Source organism: Vespa velutina, chromosome 3, assembly GCF_912470025.1.
Source record: "Vespa velutina chromosome 3, iVesVel2.1, whole genome shotgun sequence".
NCBI lineage: Eukaryota > Metazoa > Arthropoda > Insecta > Hymenoptera > Vespidae > Vespa > Vespa velutina.
Window position 1 is genome coordinate 4,073,770 of NC_062190.1, and position 22,415 is coordinate 4,096,184.

At 35.7% G+C, this 22,415-nt stretch overlaps 1 protein-coding gene across 7 annotated transcripts in view; it reads right to left on the bottom strand.

Annotated features, from left to right (window-relative positions):
• Nucleotides 1-22,415, bottom strand: part of LOC124947620 (teneurin-a) — a 487,449-nt gene that overhangs the window by 437,547 nt on the left and 27,487 nt on the right. For 5 of the 7 annotated variants that reach the window (XM_047490031.1, XM_047490028.1, XM_047490030.1 and 2 more), the window contains exon 1: nucleotides 21,792-21,816. The exons of the other annotated variants lie outside the window; for them this stretch is intronic. In XM_047490031.1, the coding sequence (XP_047345987.1) occupies nucleotides 21,792-21,807 (16 nt within the window). In that variant the 5' untranslated portion in view covers nucleotides 21,808-21,816. Of the gene's footprint in view, nucleotides 1-21,791; nucleotides 21,817-22,415 lie in introns of those variants that run through there. 7 annotated transcript variants of the gene reach the window in all.

Here is a 22,415-nt window from a genome sequence, read left to right on the forward strand (position 1 = left end):
GTATTCATAAGAACGCATTCTCTCTCTTTCTTTCTAGTGTAGGGAGAGACTCGATTGCCACAGGATGCACACAGGGCTCTCTTCTCTTCTCCCGTTGTATACCTACAAAGCCTCATCTTTTTCCCTGCTTTAGCAGCATCTGGCACGGAACAGCGAACGCTTACGCAAACCCTTTCTCCAGTATATGCGCGTGTACGCACTCACACACTATGCGAAGGGGAATGTGATAATTTTAGAAAAAGATTTCCACGTCAAAAGCGTTAGGTAAACCGTTTAAAAGCAGCGCTTTTTCAGAAACAAAGGGGAGTAACGAAGGATATTTGGTGCATGACACGACGACGAGGGTACAGTTTACCAGTGAGTCGAGAAGCTAATTCGAGCGGCGACCCTTAAAAAGATCGCCTTGATATTTTTTAGCGAAAGTACAAAGTGATGATGAAAGAAAAAGAGATTGAAGGAGAAGGGCATCAATTGAAAAAGTATCAAAGAAAAAGATAGAAAGTAGAAAAGAGGATCATACTTAAAATTGGTTCAATCTTTCTCAAACACGAACTCGAAAACTTTGATCTTAATAAAAGTAGGATTTTCATTTTCGAGACCGAATATAGAAATATCCCGAATAAATTTTTTATTTTCTTCTTCTTTTCTGCTTTTTCTTTCAACGACACTATAAACGTTATCATCTAAGCAAGAATATATAGTGGAAACAACGATAGTAGGATATAGGGGAAAGATTATGCTACGATATTACGAAGCCCTTTGAAACGAAGCGAGAAGAGAAGGATTATAAATATTTATCGTGCGAAAAAACCTAACGGGTTAACGCATATAAAATTCACCGAGGCTGACCGGCGTAACGTAGCGTTTTTATCTTGCAACTGAAGCAACCTCGTCGTCGTCATCTCTCTCTCTCTCTCTCTCTCTCTCTCTTCCTCTCTTTCTCTTTCTCTCTCTCTCTCTCTCTCACTCTCTTTCTCTCTTTCTCTCTCTCTCTCTCTCTCTCTCTCTCTCTATCTTTTACTCTCTTTCTATCTTTCTCTCTTCTCTACGCAAGCGCTGATAAACAAAGATGCGTTCGCGTGAACGAACAGAAAAACGTGCAGCAGCAACAGAATACGGCGTTCCGAACTGACTCGATTTGCAAAGTCGTAAACGATTAACGACTCTTCCGTGCAAACATACCACCAGCGAAAACACATTTTTAGTTCGAACGAGAGAAAGAAAGAAAGAGAGAGAGAGAAAGAGAGAGAGAGAGAGAGACAGAGCGCGTAATACCACTTCGTTGGTACAAATGATTGAATTTAGTCAGTACGGATGAGGAGAGATCGACGGGAACGCGAAAAACGCGATAGTAGCGTAGCTATCGTTTTAGTAACGCCAAATTCCGCACAAAATACCATTGGAAACGTTCTACGTTCCTTTTACCTTCCCTCTTCTCTTTCTCCTCCTTCCTTTTCATATCTTTCTCTCCAGACCAACGAACACCAAATACTTTATCGTTTTCAAGAAAGAAGATACACATATTTTTCTACGATTTATCAAGAAGCTTAGAATCCGTCGAAGAGTTTTACGAATTCTTTAAGAAGCTTTTATTTTGTTTTGTTTTACATAGCCGTCGTAGACACAACGAATCGATAATGAGTCCTTTCGGAAGTACATAGCAGAAAAGACTATATAACATTGTCATATGATATATGGAAGCTTTATACGTGATAAACAAGCATGTAAAAGGGAGAGCAAAAGAGAGAGAGAGAGAGAAAGAGAGAGAGAGAGAGAGAGAAAGAGAGAGGGAGAAGGAGGGTGGAAAGTATGTGGTAGGAGAAAAATAAGTGGAGAAAAGCAGTAGAGAGAAGCTAAACAGGGTAAGAGAGATTGTTGCAGTCGAAACTCACAAAACTTGGATATTACCGATATGGACGAGGTCGAGAATCGATTCTTTGAGGAGAGGCCGTTGCCCTTATCTATTCTCCTCTCTCCCTACCACCGTTATCGTCGTTACTCTTCTCTCTTGATCCGTAAAGCATCGAGAAAGAGACACAGAGAGCGAGAGAGATAGAGATAGAGATAGAGAGAGAGAGAGAGAGAGAGAGAGAAGGATAGTAGGGCACCTCGAGCAACCGATGAATTCGCAGATTATGCTAATATCTTCGGGAGATGCCAGGGATTATCAAACTTGACACGAGTCTCTACGTACTGTTACTACTCCGCAGACCCCTGTTCGTTGCAACACCGATAATGCAACGAACAGGAAATCGGGACAAGTGTCCTTATATGCATGTACGAGGCTACAGCGAGCAGTAGCAGTAACAGAGCAGTTGGAACGGTGAGAATGCTCAGGGATCGAAGCTGCGTAGTTGCTAGTTTCGACGTCGGCCTGCTTCGAATAATAATTATTATTTGTACTCGATTCGCCGAACAATATCTGTGCACAAACGCCACACACTCATGAAGATAATCGGGATTATACGCATCGAAAGGATATTTCTTCTCTTTCTCTTTCTTTTTTCCTCCATCTCTCTCTTTATCTTTTTCTTTTTATTTTTTTCTAATATTAGTACACACGTTATTTCGATAACTTTTTTGAGATATATAACTAAAAACGAAATGATCTTTTCTCAAAGGATATGTCATAGATATGTGTATATGTACGTGTATATATATATATATATATATATATATATATATATATATATATATATAAGACATATATATATATATAAGACATATATATATAATATATATATATATATTATAAGACGCTGCTCTAGAAACGAGGTTATAAAGTTATTTCGAAAGGGCTCTGAATATCCATGTAAATGTCAAGAAATAAATGCATAAAGTAAGAATTGAATCGTTTAAAAATGTAATATCGACAAAAATACATTGGATAAGAGAAACATTTTCTTTTGTATTTTTATATACTTTTCTTTAGAAGATAAATAAGAAACAAAAAGGGCAGAAAAAGAAAAGAGAAAAGAGATGATAATTTTCATCGAATTGAGTAATCATATAGAAAAATGCCAAGAAAAATGAATAAATAATAATATCATCTCAAGCTTTAATCCTTTCGATCTTCGATAATTTCGTGTCCCAATTCGAACGGCCATGACCCTCTTACGATTCTAATCTACTCCCGCATACATCCACAGATACATTTATACATACATCCATTAATTCTCGAACACGATCGATCCCTTTATCAACAACGACCAGGAATGTCTCGAACCAAGCAAGCGATATCGTTGATCCTAAAGTAAGATGGCATATCGCATATATTCCACAGTATAAATGTACATATATCTCTACGTATATAGATACGAAATATGAGTAGTATCCATAAACGCATGAGTTATAGAGTCACCGACTATGAGAGGAGCATATGTAAAACGACGAAGTGGAAAGGAAAGGTAGCGAATGCTTTCACTGCGAAGAAGAGGAGACGAAAGGTGAAGAAACGAGGGATTAGGAGAGGGAAAGGGAAAAGGGGCCGAGGAACGGACACCTCTGATCGATAGTCGTCACGTCGTCGAGTAACACGGCAGAGTAGCTTGTAGACGACGCAACGTTTTGTGAAAACGTTCATCTTTCTCTCTACCAGGATAACATGCTTTCATTGAACTCGAACCACGATAACTCTCGGCAAAAGAAAGCGAGGGGTATGCTTGGGGCACAAGGGATAAGAGAGATAAGTACACGTATGTATTCCACTGGTGTCTGAATTCGGTCAGGTTACGAAGCCTACAACTTGCTCGTCGTCGTTGTCGTTGTGCCGATGACAGGACGATACGTCAAGGCATTGTCCCTTTTCGTACTTTCGACGTTCTCTCTTTAGCTTTTCCTTCGAGACACTAGGCAAAAACTAGACGCTGGATATACCATGTGTGTCATCTTAGATTAGACCTTAGAAAATGTCTTCTTTGCTTTCTATGATAAAGTATATTTTTTTTTTTTCTTTTTTTTTTTACGATAGACTGAATATGTTTTTCTTTCCATTTTGCGAGATAACAAAAATATATATAATACTATGATACAATAAATAATACTGTTATATTCTACGTAAAATATTTTTTTTTAATATTATATTCGTGAATGAAATACGTATATACATGTAACAAAATCTTTATCATTTATCCATTTATCTTAATTATTCTTTCACAAATAATTATAACGTTTAAGAAACCATTAACTCGTTTGATTGTTGTTTTCGAAGTAACAATCTTCGTGTAACATATGTAAATTGCTATTTATTAAATATGTTATACGTTCTTTACGTGTAACATATGTAAATTGCTACTTTTACTTGTCCCGGCTCATTAATTTGTTAGCTGATACGCGCATCATTCGAGAAACATAGAGAGAAGACAAGGTGCCCCAACAGAGATAGCGAATTAATTAATTTTCCTACATTGCTAATTCACTTCGTTTGTGTGATTGCGCGCAACCGAACAAAGGAGTCGTCCACAGTAGAATTCAAAACAAGAGGAACGTAATAATAACGTGTCTCTTTCCTTCTTGCCGGAATAACAGAAATTTTAATTTATGTTCTGTAATAAACTCTATGAAAAAGATGAAAAAGATATGCAATCGTACATTTTATAAGATTTTGCAAAAACTCTTTTAAAGCTTCTTAAACAAAAATTACGAAAATTGTGTGTGTGTGTGTGTGTGTGTGTGTGTGTGTGTGTGTGTGTGTGTGCAGAACAATGTATAGAAACAATATATACACACAATGCATAGGTACATATATATTGCACATATCATTTAAATTACATCTGACTTTCACCTTAATGGTTCACTCTTAATGGCAGTGGGGTTTTTAAAAACTCAATAAAATTATTTTTATATAATCTTATTAAGTTTTCCAAAAAAAAAAAAAAAAAAACTATTGATATCAAATTCATTGATAAATAAAATAATTGATAAACAAAATTTAATCTGCTAATTGTGTTGGACTAATATATTAGTATTTTAGAATTGGCAATTTTTTCGTGTATTGACAAAATTAACTTTTGCTATTGAATTAAAATTTTTATTAAAATTAAACATTATTCGTAAATAGTAAAATTTTTTTAATATTTTGGAACAACAATGAAATAAAGAAAAAATAAAAAGAAAAACAAAAAGATCAGTAAAATACGAACAGTTCGGCTTGCATCGTTCCTTGTTCGTACCGTGCTCTGTCCCATTTTTGGTGTGGATACGTCTGTCTATCATCTGTCTATCTGTCTAGAATGAGGGCATATCTAAACAAGAGTTGAACGATCAAAGCCCTTTGAAAGAAATTGAGAGCTTTTTGAAAAAGGTAAGAAAAAAGGGACGCTTCTCTAAAATTTTATTTCAACCATTAATGTACGTGAATACAAAAACATTAAATCAGTACAAAGTTTTTGTCTCTCTTCAGACCCTATTCCTACGCTTCTCTATTATACTCTGTCATATTTATTATATCGAATTTGTTTTCTTTATTAGATTAGATTCAAATTTGGAATTCGGGAACATAATTATTAATTATATGAAACAACGTCAAACCCGACAAAATATATTACAGAGATCAATAGAAATCTGGACATTAAGTTCCCATAAAAAATTTTTTACAACAATAACTGCTAATCGTTTAATGGATTTTTTTTTATTTTATTGTTGTCCCAAAATATTCTTAAATATCTTAAAATTTACGAATATTCTTTAGTTTTCATAAAAATTAAAAGTTAAACAGCGAAAGGTAATTACCATTCTCGCATGACGAGTATGCTCGTTGTAAAATAAAAAATTGCCATGTCTTGATGACGAGTACATTCGTAAAATATATTTAACAGACTAAAATGGCACGAAAAAAAAAAAATAGTATCATTAAATCGCAATACGGCTACTATTAAAAGGGTCGAATGAAAGTACCCTAGAAAGTCTCGTTTCCTTGTTTTGTTCGTCGAGCTACTCAAAGATAGAAACGTTGGAACTACCTTGACTTAAGTTGGCGAAGAAATAGAGAAGAATCTTGGGTAAAGTCGCGAGAAGAAAGTCACTCGCGACTTTTCGAAATAAATCTGTTCGAGAAACTTGGCTTTTATTGGTGCTTCCTTTCTTTTCTGCTTCCGTAGGATCGAGTCAACAAACCTTTTCATAGCCTTTTCGCGGTATACTTTTGGCAGTCGAAGTCCTTTCGAAAAAGAGTTTTGTTTTTAAACATGTAATTTCGACTAGTAGGACTAAGAAACTGATACGATTTCGAAAAGCTCACCAAATTCACGAGAAAAAGTTTTACGAGCTTCACAAAGGACACAAAGGGCTACACGATTCCTAGCCACGTTCAGAGACTGATGGACGGGGAGAGACTTTCGCCAATAAATAAGGTTCTTCTCTTCCTTCCTCTCATTCTTTCTCTCTCCTCCCTGTCTATCTCGCTTAGAAATACGCACTGATGTCTGAAAACTTTTCGACGACTCGCAAAATTGCCCGTCGTAGAATCAACGGATTATCGATTCGAATCGAATCGCATGTTGTCCGTATACATACATATGCATCAGTTGTACACTTTACAAACTGTGATAAAAAAAGAAAGAAAGAAAAGCGAACGAGGCGTACAATAACGACAAGGTAATTTCTCAAAATTAAATACGATAAAAAAAGAAAAACGATAAAAAAGAAATTAAAGAAAATTAAAATAATTATCATGCACGTAAATTAAAAAAAAAAAGAAAAAAGAAAGAACATCTCTTATTTGACGTTTTAAAAAATGTTAGATAGAGGAAAGAATTAGATCGATTAAAATGATTATAATCTCGATGGAAACGAACTGAAATGTTGGCCACGAAACGAAAGTTCTAACTGCATCTGCTATTCGTCCGAAGGGAGTATAATAAAGGAGAAGAGATAGTAAGGATGGAAAAGCAGAGCACTTGGAGGAGTACCTAAACTTTCTCTTCTCTCGTTGGATTAAAAAGTCAGCGATCGTCGATCGTCGTATGGCGTCTAATGTTTGCTGAACTTCATCGAACCCGAGGCTAAAAAGAAGAAGAAGAAGAAGAAGAAGAAGAAAGAGAATAAGGAGGAGGAGGAGGAGGAAAAGAGTCCCCTTGTTACATATTTACTGAGGCAAGCCGACTTTTTCTGCTTTTCCTTTTTCTCTCTGCCTTTCTTCGTTCGTTTCTCAACGTACTCGTAAACAAGATACCGCAGGGGAATCGCGAACGAAAGAAAGAGAGAGATAGATAGTAAGATAGAGATAGAAAGAGAGAGAGAGAGAGAGAGAGAGAGAGAGAGAGAGAGAGAGAGTTAAGAAGAGATTGCGTTTTGCCGAATGCCGTGTCACGCCAACGTCAATCTTAAACTTTGAAATTAACCGTAAAGTTTCGATGAAATTATTCTTGAGTAGTGCGAGTATTCGAAGGAATGTAGAAACGAACTAATGTAAAGAGTTTCGAGCTTTCGACATTCTCGTATCAAGCACGAATATCATTCATCTCGAAAAAGGAGAAAAGGAAAAAAAGTAGAGACGAAAAGAAAAAGAAAGAAAAAGAGAGAGAGAGAGAGAGAGAGAGAGAGAGAGAAGATCGTCGTTTACAGAGGTTAGCCATTTATCGAAGTACCTCGGCTTAGGGGCGAGCAGCGAGCCGTTTATTTTCCAGTTCAGTAAGAAAAGCAGGAGTGGCCCATCTTCGAAATATTATAATTATATTTTCCATCGGCAACCTCAAGGTAAATGGAAGTTAAATCAAAGTCTTAGCCCGGGGCAACGTAACGATAGAGAAAGAGAGAAAAAAAGAAAGACAGACAGAGAGAGAGAGAGAGAGAGAGAGAGAGAGGGAAAGCATCATGGATGTCGAGAGGTTTTCGTAAAAGAGACTTATATTGGTGAGTGTCTTCCTTATATATCGTCGAGGCAATCTCGAAGAAGATATGAAAAGTAGATGGAACTTTCTTCTTCTTCAATGGCAGTAAGTCTCCTGTAGGAAAGGCCACGAAAGAAAACAATTATTAATTCAAACGTAAAAGAAAAAGAAAAACAATAAAAAAATTAACACGCGACTACTTATAATATCCATAAATTAAACGTCATTTACGTTAAAATAGACAAAATACTTATATACATATATAATATATATACATTATTTATATAAGAAAGAAGGAAAGAGATGGGAGAGAGAGAGAGAGAGCGAAAGATGAGTAAAGTAATAATCTTTAAAGGCGTTAATTGTGAGAGGAGCAACGATAAAGATAAAGAGAAAGAGAGAGAAAGATATTTTCTCTAGCAGCTGAACGACGAAACCACGATTTCGGAAGAACGAAATTGCTCGAGAGAAGGGCCTAGGGCTTGTAAATAATCTGCACGGGACTTGCGGAGTCTCTCTCTCTCTCTCTCTCTCTCTCTCTCCTTGTCTTTTATTATCTCTCTTTCTCTTTCTCTTTCTGTTTCCAAAGACCTGGATAGAAGCTGCTGTTTGTTACAATTAGGAACACTCTTCCGGACTTATGTCTTCTTCTTCCTTGCACTTTCCACCCTAGCTCGATGTATTCAACCATGTTCATCACTTTGAATATCTCGTCGGAAATTACACGTCGAAATAACGGTCGTGTAATCTTAACATTCATTCTACTTTTATTAAAGTAACGTGTGTAAAAAAGAATATGATATCTTTTCTTCATATACAGACTGTATATGAAGTAAGATTCTATTAAGTAAGGACACCTAAATATCTCTTCGGCTTATTGTGATGTAACAAATATTTTTTACATAATGTGCATGATTTCGAATGACCCATTATCTGACAAGAATATTTTTTTCTCAAGATAATTTTTTGCAGAGTTATGAGATGTATAGAGATGTTTTTTTGATACATAATTAGATTTCTTTTTTATTGCATTGAATAACTGATCAAAAAATACATTCAGAGATGTATGATAATATGATCTTGATTTTCGAAAATTAAAATTTCACGTAAAACTGATGTCAAAGCTTGCAACCTCAATGGACGTCAGTTACGTAAAACTTTAATTTTCAAAAATCAAGATCATGTTATTCTTCATATCTGAATGTATTTTTTTAATCAGCTACATGATATAATAAAAAAGAAATCTAGTTATGTGTCAAAAAAACACCAATGACATTGATAATTCCGTAAAAAATGATCTCGAGAAAAAATATTCTTGCCAGATATTGGTACTTTGATATCATGCCCATTATGTAATAAATAATTTGTTGCATCACAATAAGCTGAAGAGATATTTAGGTGACCTTATTGAAAAGGACTATATATATATAAATTATTTCTCGTCAAACAAACGATAGCAATATATTTTTATAACACAATAGCAAAGTATAAACTTAAAACAGTACATCTTTTCCGTTTATTTTGAATAAGAAGAAGCATCTTACTTTTGGAGTCCGTTTTGATAGATCGTCGTCGTCGTTGTCGTTGGCTTTAGACCGACATCGAAGCGATCGACTTTGGCTTTGGCCTTTGCCCGAGCAAAGTGTACCAAAAGAGACGATCATATCTGTCTATATTCATGAGCAATACCACCACTGTGCTCTCGTATCAGGGAGGAAGATGCAAATGTACCGCCTTTCCGACCTACGAAGCGGCTACAATTTTCACGGAACTCAAGGGAGCCCATACGTTTTCCTTCGCATACTCATATATACATATTACAGAAGAGAACGTAAAGAACGATTCCAGTGGCACCGTGGACTTTCTTCTCTTTACCGTGCGTGGAATATACCATCGAACGAGTTTCTTTAGCTCCCATAACCAATACTATTTTCTTTTCGCAGCATTACGATATTTTTCGATATTATATAAATATACGTTTCTATACGATTCTTTTTCGTTTTTATATCAAAATATAAATATATATTAAATGTATGTATATATATATATATATATATATATATATATATGCTTACATATACTTACATATACGTCACGCAGGAAAGAATCTGTTTACCGTTTGCGTCACTCAAATACTTTTCTTTCGTACGAGATAGAAAAATTGGAGGAGAAGTATTCGGTGCCAGAACGTGTCGTCTAAAAGTCTACATGGGTTAGAGAATGAAAGAGAGAGAGGAAGAAACAACGTTCCATCGGTAGTATGAGAATGAGAGAGAGAAAGAAAGAAAGAGAGAGAGAGAGAGAGAGTAAGAGAGAGAGAGAGAGAGAGAGAGAGAGAGAGAGAAAGAGAGATAGAGAAAACTGGAAACTAGTATTGGAGTAATCTCCTGTTCAGGAAATTTATTCGCCATCTCGGCAGCTTCCGCCTAAATCGCTCTTTCCAACTCCCTGTGTTCGGGCTTCGCCGTTTTGCTAGGATTAATATCTACGTTCTACGCTACGGCTTCGTGAAATTTGCCGTGAGATAAGGGCTCGATCGTACATACCTGGCATCCCTGTGGCGTGGCCGCGTTACGCGAGGCTTACGCCTCAAAGCGTAATTACTCTAGGGCGGACGCGATGACGGTACTACGCTATACTCTATTCTCTTCCTCTCTCTCTCTTTCTCTCTCCTTCTCTCTCCTGCGATCGACGAATTCGAAGCTTTTCAAGGGAGATCTATAACCACGACGACGACGACGACGAAGATGACGAACACGAGAACGATCGAATTCAATTAGACGTAAGCTTCGCGCAAAGATGAGAAACATCATGCTTTGCGAACGATAGTGAATCTTATAATTAATAATTTCTCGCGTAGCAAGAAAATTGCAAATTCTTTTTCTAAATAATTTTTCATTTAAAAATATATAATTTGTTTCTCTACGTGAAAGACACATAAAATACCAATCAAGTTTATCGAAGTGCCACATAGCATTTAGTTCTATAAAAGCTATAAAAGAAGACATTAATAAATACTTTATCGCTTTCATTTTAAACTTCATGATTCTACGGACTTTAGAAAAATATTGAACTCGTGATCCGAGAAAGAGATATAGATACATAGATAAATAGATCTCATGAGTTCTCGCATTAAAAAGAAAGCTCGATAACCGTGCAAGCGAGATAAGGTGAGACTTTCTATTTACGTGAAGGCCGGTAGAAAAAAGTGGCTTTTATAAAAAATGAAGAAAGCGCAGAGTTAGGCGTAAAAGATGTTCTCATGCTAACCGTACTATTTCATTTTTATAACTTTGCGAGTGCCCTTCTTTTTTGAGACTTCAATCAAAGCTCTCTCTCTCTCTCTCTTTCTTTTACTCTTTCACACATTAACTGCTCTCTCTCTCTCTCTCTCTCTCTCTCTCTCTCTATCTCTCTCTTTCATACACGATTCAAAGAGACGTTAGCCACTCTTCGTGGTGCGTCGTTTCGCTCGGTGTATTACGTTTACCCTCGAAAACCTATAGAATCTCATCGTCGGAGGATAATGTCGCTACGACCAATTGAACCGTCGAGAGAGCTTTAGGGTTACTCTTCACAAGCATCGACCTCCTAGAAACACGAGAGTAAGAGAAGCAGAGAGAGAGAGAGAGAGAGAGAGAGAGAGAGAGAGAGATATGGAGAGGGAGAAAAAAAATGCCCGACAAAAGCACCTCTCCTCTTCTTTCTCTTTCTCTCTCTCTCTCTCTCTCTCTCTCTCTCTTGACCTTGTCTTTGCTTGCCTCGGCTCTATTACAACCACCTTTGACTCTTATGCGCGTGCCTTGTGAACTCGATCAGAACGAGGACTAATTTTTTTTCTCTTCCTAATTAGACGATCATTTTTATACTGAAGTATTTTTCTAATTAATAGGTTAATCATTCATCACAACGATTTATTTCAATCTAAAGTAACCCTTAAATTTGTATTATAATATATATATATATAATATTTTTAATTTCGATTCAAATAATATATACTTATGTATTTCTATTCGAAAGACGATCTCGAATGATTATCATCGATTTCAAAATACTCTAGAAAAGTTTGAAATATGAAAGGTAGATAGGTATCGTACTCGTACAAAAAGTTCGATATGTCCGGAGGTTAAGAGTCGAAAATGAAATAAGCGGGAAATCCGATATTGATGTTCTTCGATTTAACGCATTCCAACGTAGATTTCTTCCGGGTGGTTAGATAATCCGCGAATATATTGTAAGATATGCGCACGTTAAGAAGGGTGAAAGAGAGGGATGAAGAAAGGGAGTACATGGAAGTACGCTATACGAAAAATTCTTCCGGCAATATCGAAGGGATATACGCTCGGGCGTATATTCAAATCGCTTCGGTGAACCATAAACACAAGGGAATTCGTTTCAATGCATGCGGCTTCTTTTCTTTCTTTTTTTCTTTTCTTTTTTCTTATCTTTTTTCTTTTTCTTCGCACTAGGGAAAGCATCAATTTTTCTTCTTTCTCAACGAGAAACGTTCGAGAGAACGTCTTACGTGAGCACGTGGATGGTACATAAGATAGCCCAATAATGTGGTATAGTCGAGCCATAAAGGCGGATATGAGGACTGCATAACGCGAATTTTTCTTATTGGATAAGAACCTTAACGTTGAAAGCTTCGCGAAGAAAATCGTGCCGTATTGAATCTATAAAAGGAACACTTCGTTCTATTATTTTATTTCTATTATTTTATACATTCTATTATTTTATTTTATTTATTTATTACTTATATATGGTGTTAGTTGACGAAATTTTTATTCAATTATTATAATTATCGATATTTCATCGAAAAGCTAAATCCCTCATGAAGTACAAATTTGAATGTACATTAATAATCTATTTGCGCTATCGAGAAGGACTCATCGTACCTATTAACGTACCTCGTTTTCAAGGATTCTCATGAGACAGAAGAGGATTTCTAGGAGTAACTCATTAATAATTACGAGAAGGTACGAGCACCGACGTTAGAAATTCGCAACGAAGGGGAAACGACGACGTTCCACGTGGACGCAGTCCAAGTTCCAAGTTCGTAGTTTCGAAGCACACATTCGGTATGCTCTCGCGCCTTCTCTTGGTACATTAAAGATCCCTCGTTAACGTTATATACCGGAGACCCGTTTCAGAGCCACGTGTTCTAACAAGATAAAGATCATTAACTTCGAGCTTACTGAAATAACTCCGAATTTTCATAATTTTTTAGAATAATATTAACGATTTTTATTCAAAATCTAATATATCATAATTTTCAGTTGTCTATAGGCATAATATTAATTATTATTAAATTGATACATGACTTCGATGAAAATAATAGATATAGACATAATAGACATAAAATGATTTGCATTTTATAAGACAATGTTTTATCATGAAAGATAAAAAAATAAACTTATCTGTAGAGATGGCGAGAAAAAGATTAATCGAACTAGCGATAAATAAATATAGTAAGTAGGGTGATCATGAGAATAATCGTGCGTGAGATTTTAACCCTTTTGGATTTTCTCTAAGCTTGACGATTTAAGCTTGTGATGATGTACAGGAAGAGGGTAACCAGTTGGACTGAAGAACGATCGAGAGGGGTGAATAACGCAAGAGAGAGGGAGAGAGAGAGAGAGAGACAGAGAGAGAGAGAGAGTCGGCGGTAAAGAGAATGAGAAAGAGAAAAGGATAGAAAGGATGAGGGAAAACCGGTAGGGAAATGGGCTTGACTGTTACACACATATATTCCCTAGAGCTCGAAACTGATAGCGGACAGATACTGGGCATTCGTGGCGTACGGTTAGAATTAATTGCCAATGTTTGCTTCGACTGGTGGATATTGGGACGAATGTTCGTAAGGGAGTACGGCTCACAGCTCGCATATCACGACAACCGTACCGATTGTGATGAGGTCGAACCGAAAGGATACGGTAATACTTACGTCTGTCGTATTGATGACCAACTACAAGTAATATGGTGTTAATGATAGATTATTGTAATCGAACTGGTATATTGATTGAAAAGATAGTTAAATCATTCTTGAGCTATTTTAATCTTTTTTGTTATATGCTCATATATACTTAAATTCTATATATATAGAATATATATATATATATATAATACTATATATATAGTATTACTCAATTTCTTACTTAAAAAGACTAGGATGACTATTTTCAGATTTCTTTTCTTTTTCTTCTTACTTTTCTATCTAACACAAGATATACTATTTCACGTAAGAAAGAGAGCCTAGCACTGGATATCCAGGAAGCTCGTGCTAAGTGGCTCGCTCGGTAAACCGAAGGACGTCGACGTCGTTGTCTTCGCCGGTGGAAAGTGGCCAGAAAGAATGAAAAAGAGATAGAGTCTCTTGAAAAGCATTATCGTTTAAAAGTCAGCGTCTGGCTCAGCTTTTTACAGTAGGACGGGAATAGCGTGACATTCGAAATAAGTACCGATCCAGTAGAGAATGTCCTCTTTCCTCTCCACCCTCCCCTTCCTCGTCCTCCTTCTTTTCTTGGTCCAAGGTACGACCAATTTGAAAGTTAACGATGTTACCAGCCACGCTTGGATTATGTTAATGCGATATTTCGGTAGATGCCACCTACGAACACGAAAGGCTGAGCTCGACGACTACGACGACGACGTTTAAGATCGAGACATACTGCGAGCTATAGACCTCGAAAACGATTATTACCCAAGGTTATAAAACGTAACTACTTCCTTCCGTGGCGCGGTAAAGTGCGACATTTCTGTACTCGTCCAACTGTAGAGCCACACCAAGAGGGATAATGGTAAGTGAATGAAGTCCACACCCAAGTACCACCTTGTGGCAGACGTACTTTTAAATAAGAAAGACTTTCCCCTTTTTTTCTCTCTACTAGAAGCAACGTGATTCTTTCTTCGTTACGTCGTACTCGTTGTAATTTTCTCTTTTGTATTATATCAGTGTTGGCACTGTAATTTTCTTAAACCAGGATCGTTAAAGAAAATTGCTTCAAAAATTAAAGGATGATAAACGTGAGAGATAATACAAAAATTATTATGAAAGTAGGCTGAATCCATGAAAATTTCATTTATCATAATGTAGAATTATTTAGAACTATGTATATATAAAGGGTGTCCCAAAATTCATTCAAGATTTAAATTTTGTGCCATTTGTACGGTAAAGTGTTGCCAACAAAAAGAAAACAGCGTGATAGCTGACAGTTCAGGGTTATTAAAAATGGACCGCTACAAAAAAACAACGCATTTTCATTGTTAAGCAATATTTTAAAAATAATGAAGGTTTGGCAGCTACAGTTCACAATTTTCGTACAAAATATGGGCGGAATAATAATTTAACTTCATCAATTGTGAAGAGATTAATTAAAAAATTTAGGGAGACTGGATCAATTAGTGATCTTAAACACTCTAGTCGTCCTTGAACACAAAACATTGAAGCAGTTCGTAAGAGTGTTGTTGAGAGTCCAGGGACATCAATTCGGCACCGTTTTGGTGATTATAATGGGTCGCCAGATCTAACACCGTTAGATTTTTTTCTTTGGAATTTTTTGAAATCTAAGGTTTATGCTAATAAGCTCATGATCACCCACGCTTTGAAGGAGGAAATCGAGCGCTGTATCAACGAAATTCAGTCACATTTATGCAAAACAGTCATGGAAAATTTCAACAAAAGAGTGCGTATGTGCCAACAGAATCGTGGAGGCCATTTACCCGATATGCTATTCTATACGTAACCTTATACTGTATACTTTATGAATCAATAAAAAATTGACCATTTTTAATTATAAACCTGTATTTTCTATCAAAATTACTTCTTGCGTGAACTTTGGGACACCCTTTATATATGTATATATATATACACAGATACATAAGTATATATGTATAACTTAGAATATTTTTTATAATCAATACGTGTTAGAAAATTAGAAAAGAATTAAAAAAATATAACGAAAAGTTTATCGAGTATCATTTGATTTTTGCTTTCTTTTCTTCTTTTTTTTTCTGTCGAAAGTTGTATCTGATGAGTGTAGAACTTTTCGTTGGGGCGGAACGCGGGTTATCCGGAAGACGAGATTCTTTCGGAAATTCCACGAAGAGGAAAGAGCGTACGCCACGTGAACCTTTCATTTTCCATTAGATACTGCTTTCGACGAGCTGCGAAATCCGATCGACGCGGCCGTCCAATAACGTGATCCTGATTTTTCGAAAGAAAGACAGCCGCCACCAGCGAGAGGACGAAAAGAATCTCTCCTTCCTCGATCCAAAGTATCTCCTGTTATATATATATATACCTATATATACTTACATATATATATATATATATATACATCTACCTACCGAAGGACTTTCCTAAAAGCGTGCGATGTTTTAAGTCGATTTTGTTGAGGACGGATATCGTGTTACGGTAAAGAACTTCTACTTATTTCACGAACACGAACGATCGATGAAAATCCGATAAGAAAAGTACTTTGTAAAATATAAAAATAAAATTAAAAAATTCGAAACTATTGTGTTACAATAATTGTTAATTACCTTATCAGTTGAAAAAACAGGTTGGTATAAACGAATAAAAAGTACAAAGTTTTGTCGAAGTAAAAGATATTTCTCAAGAAAGTCAGTTAACAGGTTGAACGAAGGAAATAGAGAGAAAAATAAAGAAATAAAGGGAAACAGACATACGAGTTTAACAAACGCCGAAAGCTAATTTGAATGATTACTGTAATCTTTAACATAGTTTTCTTGTCTACTATCAAGATAGTCTACTTCTTTCGTCCTTCTGCTCACAATTTTTTTTTGATATTTCTTTAATTTGGGGTCAGAAACTTCGTAGTGATACTAAAAATGATACTAAAGAGAGAACTTCGTAGAATAATATTAAAGAGATTTGTTGAAAATATCAAGATATCAAATATAATAAGAGTATAATAACTTTTTTTACTTTTTTTTTTTACTTTTCATGAGACACGAACGAATTTATTCAAGAGCAATTCTTTTTAAGAAAGTATAAATAAATGAATGCATGTTCCACACGAGACAATTACCAGAATAATATGAAACATCGAAAACGTAGTAATCGACAATGTAACGAAGCAGATGTTATGTACATATAAAAGGTTTCTCCATTTGTATCGAATCCGTTATGGGATATATATATCTATACCTGGAGATATTGAACAGAACTGATTGTAAAGCATCCTCGGAAATCGCGATGAAAGCGAATCGAGACTATCTTTCTTGCTTCGGACGAAGTCCTATTCAGAAAGAGAGAAAGAAAGAAGAAAAAGAGAGAGAGGAAAAGAGAGAAAGAGTGAGAGAGATGAAGAGAGCGAGAGCGAGAGAGAGAGAGAGAGAGAGAGAGAGAGAGAAGGGAATAAAAATGCATCCTCGACAGGAAAGAACCAACGAAGAAGCCAGCTTTAAACTGCGAACAGCGATCTCACGAGGAATGAAAGATGCATTGAATGTACTTCCACAAAAGAGACAAATATTTAACGATATCTTATCGTTTCTTACCATGTATATAAACGTGAAATTGAACAAAAAGAAAAAGGAAAATAAGTATATGACATTTCGACAATATCGTTGATAGACTCGATAACTGCATATTCTTGAATTATTTTATAGATAACATGAGAAGTCTGATCGAAAAACTGTAGTTCAATTTTTAAGATTACCTAATTCGTTGAATTTCAATGATATGGAAAGAGAAAAAAAGGATTTCAAACGTATATTTCGAATAGTGAATTGATATCGAAAAAGAAAATGGCCATCGTTTTGGCTACAATTTCACAAACTATAGTTTCATAGTTATTGCGTGGAAAAATGGAAGTAAAAATTTCTAATTAGCGGCCAACTCCGGTTGTTAAGCTCAGCGCGTTGTTTCGACCGTTCCGGTAACAGATCTTGCCTTCTCGAATCGGACAACGGCTCGACGTTTAACCTACATTTCCGGGGAAATGCGTGTTAGCTCGTGTCTGGGAATAATTAGACTCTTGCCAAGCTGCTGGCAACGTCGTTCCGAGCTGACTCGCTCTTTTTATTGCACATTGCAAACTGTACAGTCATCTGTTCCCATCAAAATATTACATTCCAGCGTATGGTTTAACCGCAAAGCAGAAATTTAATAAAAGCGTTAAGGTGTAAATATCGATTTAAAGTCTATGAGATTGACAAAATATATGCATATGCATGTAATATTCTTCGTTTCTATCGTTAATATCAAACTATATGTGATGAATATATATACATATATATGTCACGATCATTTTGATGGAAAAAAAAATCGTACCACAAAGTGTGCTTTTTTCAGCGTAAATTATTCCTTCCATAGTAAATTTTCTCCCTTTTCTTTCTTCATCTCACTCTCTCTCTCTCTCTCTCTCTCTCTCTCTCTCTCTCACACATTCTCTTCTTTTTCTCTTTTTATAATCGCTCGTGAGTATCACGGCTGAAAATCTGAGATGGTAGGCGGAGTCGCTATAAAAAATCTTTAACCTGTCCTATAAGGGAGTTTGCATCGTTTAATTTCCACTCGGCTTACTTCCACCCTCATCGTGCTCGCTCTTCTCCTAACCTACGGGGTATTCCCTTTAGTATTATCCCACAGACTGACCAACTCACGTTCTCTTCTCACCCTTAAAGCAAAGCAGGGCGCCAAAGAGAGACAGAGAGAGAGAGAGAGAGAGAGAGAGAGAGAGAGAAAGGGAGAGAGAAGAGAGACGAGGAGAGAAATTGTCTGTGATCGAAGCGTGGATAAAACGTTGATCGTCAAGCACGGTATGATGCAAAAGAATATAACCGCTTCTGTTGTTACAACTCGACTTTTTTCTTTTTTATATTTTATAATTTTTCTCTTCAAATTTTATAATACGAGTTTCTTCGATATTTGATCGATACAAGCTATGAACTGAAATGAAAATGAGCTTTCTTTATCAAGCTCATTTTCGTTACCTCGTTAATTAACGTATCGATGAATAATAATATTCTTTTATAGAGTTTGGTGTAGAAGAAAAATAAAAAAAAATACAGAAGGTAATGTTTTATAAATTATCCATAAGAAATTTAGTATTTTCATACAAAATAGAAGAGAAGAAAGAGAAAAAAAAAATATGCTACCATTACTACACAGAGGAGCCGACAAACTTGGAGTCTCTGCAAAACCACAGAACTAATTCTAGCCGCACGCGTACTGGTTACCCCGCTAAATGTCTCAGTAACTCAGCTTGAGGTAACACTGAACATGTCCGAAACAGTTTCCGAAACAGAGACGTAGTTTAGAATGTCTCATGGCGTAAGATAAACACGTGTGCGTAATGTATGTGTATATACGATGTATATAACTACTATGTTTTAAAAAAAGAAAAAAAAAAGAAAAAGAAATAAATAAAAGATAGATAATTAATTTATGTTTTCAATAATAATTTAAAATTCGATAATTTTCACGAAATTACATTTATATATTCATTTCTCATTTTCCAGGACATCGTTTTCAAGCCGATTACAAATTTGCTTTGAACAGATTTACCATGATAGAGATCGAACGTGGAACATGTAGTCTCGTTATCATCGCTAAAATGTATCTGTCAATATTTGTTCTATCTGAATATTCCATTTATGACTATTACTAGTCCTATTACTAATACCATGAGAACGACCTAATAGTGTATTATTACAATTTGGTGCATCGAAATATGGATCGATAGAATGAAATGTACGGTAATATCGTAGCACTTCGTATCCGTGCGTGACCATCAAATTATGTGAAATCATAAAACGCATCCGTGAATCGCAATCCTTCTCTTCCTCCAACAATCGAACATTATTGATCTAATTTATATTCAGGAAAAAAAAAGAAAAGAGAGAGAAGACTGAGAAGAGAATAGAAAAAGGAAATGAAAACCAGAGCTCTATAAATCAATTACGCGATTTTAATTAGAACCGCACGGATTTATGTGAGTAACGGTAGAAGAGGAGTCTTTTAATATTCCACCTTCATTATACCGTAATATTCGTCGTTCGTTAGGTAAAACCGGACAATGTAGCACGACGTTTCCGTGCTTAACAGAGGCGACTTGGTGCTGCTTCTCTCTCTATGGTAAAATGGCACGCGTCTCATTGCTCGCAGCTCGGAACTTGCTGCTGACAGGTCACTTAGAAACATACCTTTCCAAGAGCATTTACATACTTACAAAAGCTCTCGAGTTATCACCATAATAGGTTTGAAAATGATGCCGATATATAATACCTATCGAATGGCCCTGACCGTAACCTGAAACTTCAAATCGACTCGTTAATCGAATGATTTAATGAACAATTTGGATTAATACGTTGAATGATGTATAAATTATTAATGTCTAACGTTCAATTTTAAAATAAAAGAAAGAGAAAAAGTGTCGTAAAAAATATTCTAAAAAATTTCGAATGACGTACGATATAAGAGTTCTTAAAGAATTAAAAGGCTAAAAGTATACTTCCTAACAAGAGTAAAGTCCAATAGGAAAAGTACGATAACGAATGTTTCTATATTTTTTATCTACAAAAAAGTTATATTAGATAAATATCTTATTCTATTTATTTTGCAAGATATTTAAGTTTCTCTTAGATTCTTCTTCCAACATACGTCAAATCTCGATTCTATGTTTCGAACGACTCGAAAAGTTTCTTCTTTCCTTCCGTGCGTAATTTTTCACCGACATCTTTTATGTCAGACGTAAGGCAGCAGCAGCCAACAACGACGGTTGGTAGCGGCACACCCATAACGATATCGCGGTCACCTTTTTTGTCGGAGAAATTTATGGCGCGGTAATAGAGGGCAAATTAGAACCACATGACTGGCTCCACCATCAATCTCTTCTACGCCTCCCACGGCCGATGGGGCTTCCTCTCCTTTTTCATTTTCCTCTCTCTCTCTCTCTCTCTCTCTCTCTCTCTAAATTTCTCTCTACCTACGAATAAACTAAACTCGTCTCGTGCTGAAATCGTTCTGAATTCTTCTCGAAAATATTTTTTTCTTTCATACATATATACTATCAAATCGAATACTACACTATATTATAAATTTAATTTCAAATATTTCTCTTTAATTCGATTGTAATGAAAATTTCAATGATTACGACGGACTTCTGAAATAAAATTGAATGAATTGTTTTCATTTTCATTGTTCTCTTTCCTACTTTGTTTATCAAAGAAAAGTATTAACGATAAAAACCATGCGTACGATTGTGAAAATGGAACGGTCTTAAACACATTCGAGATTCTACGAGTTCAGAAGCTTTTTTAAGGAATATATGAATTCAAAGAAAAGTACTGAAGTAGTCGGTGCATTTCGTAAAGACTGCCGACGCTAATTAGTAAGATCGTTGCTAAGCCTTATTTCTTCACTTTCTTTCTCTCTCAAAATACCTTGATCCTTTAATAATTTTCAGACCAAGGCATATATATATATATATATATATATATATATATAATATAATACCTATATATAGATATATCTAATTTATTCGTAATTATGAAGTTCCTTCGAGGAGTTGCTCGATTAACCAATCAGAAGTCTTCCATACATTTTCGAGGAAGCCAAGAGAGAACGTCTAGGATTTTCGACTTTACAAATTTACGGAAGGATTTTCCAAGAAAACCCCGCTTAGACGATCATAGAATTTCATCGTTCGGGATTACGTCGCGATTTTCGGCAATTCGCTAACAAAACCGACTGCTGGAGTATCTGCTCTGCTCTGCTTTACTCCCTTTCTACCAGATTATTTCGAAGCCAACGCACTTTGGTAGAGCTTCGATGATCGTACAGCAATTTTATTCTTATCGTTGGTTTAATACCAAATGCGAGAAATACAGAGCGAGTTTCGCGCTACGTTCTATTAATGAAATATGTTTTCCCGATATTCCGAGGTATTGCTGGTGGAACGATTTATCTTCTTACGAGTGTGCCACACTTACCTTCACACATACACATACTATGTATAGATGTGGCGTAATACGATAATGAAAAAATCCTGTGCGGTGTTCCGAATAAGTGTAGAATATTGTTTTCCAGGAAAGGACCAGCAAACCGCACCTAATTGAAAATGTAATGTCCGATTTATATCTATGTTTTGGTTAAACGAATGTGACTTTTAAGAATAAAAAATAAAAAGTAAATAAAAAAAGAAAAAAAATATAAGAAGAAAAATGAAGGAAAAATAAGTAAATATAAAAGTAAAAATGATAAAGAAAAAGAGAAAAGAAGTTAACTAGATTATCTGAAGAAATTTCATGACACAAAGTCGATTTAGTCAAAGAAATACCTTATATCCTTTATTTGGAAATGAACGAATTTATTTTGTAGGAAAAGGTAAGATAGAAGGAGTTTGATTTCTCAGGTTCAAGAATATAAGAAGAAGAAGAAGAAGAAGAGGAAGAAGTAGTAGAGAATGGAGTGGGAGAAGAAAAACAGAAGCGAGTTCGCGATAGGTGGCCCCGATTCTCGATGAAGATCCACTTTACGCCGAGAAGAGGATTTTCCAACTACTTTCCGACTGGAAATCGAAGGGCTATGGTAGTGGGGGTTGAGATGAGAGTAAC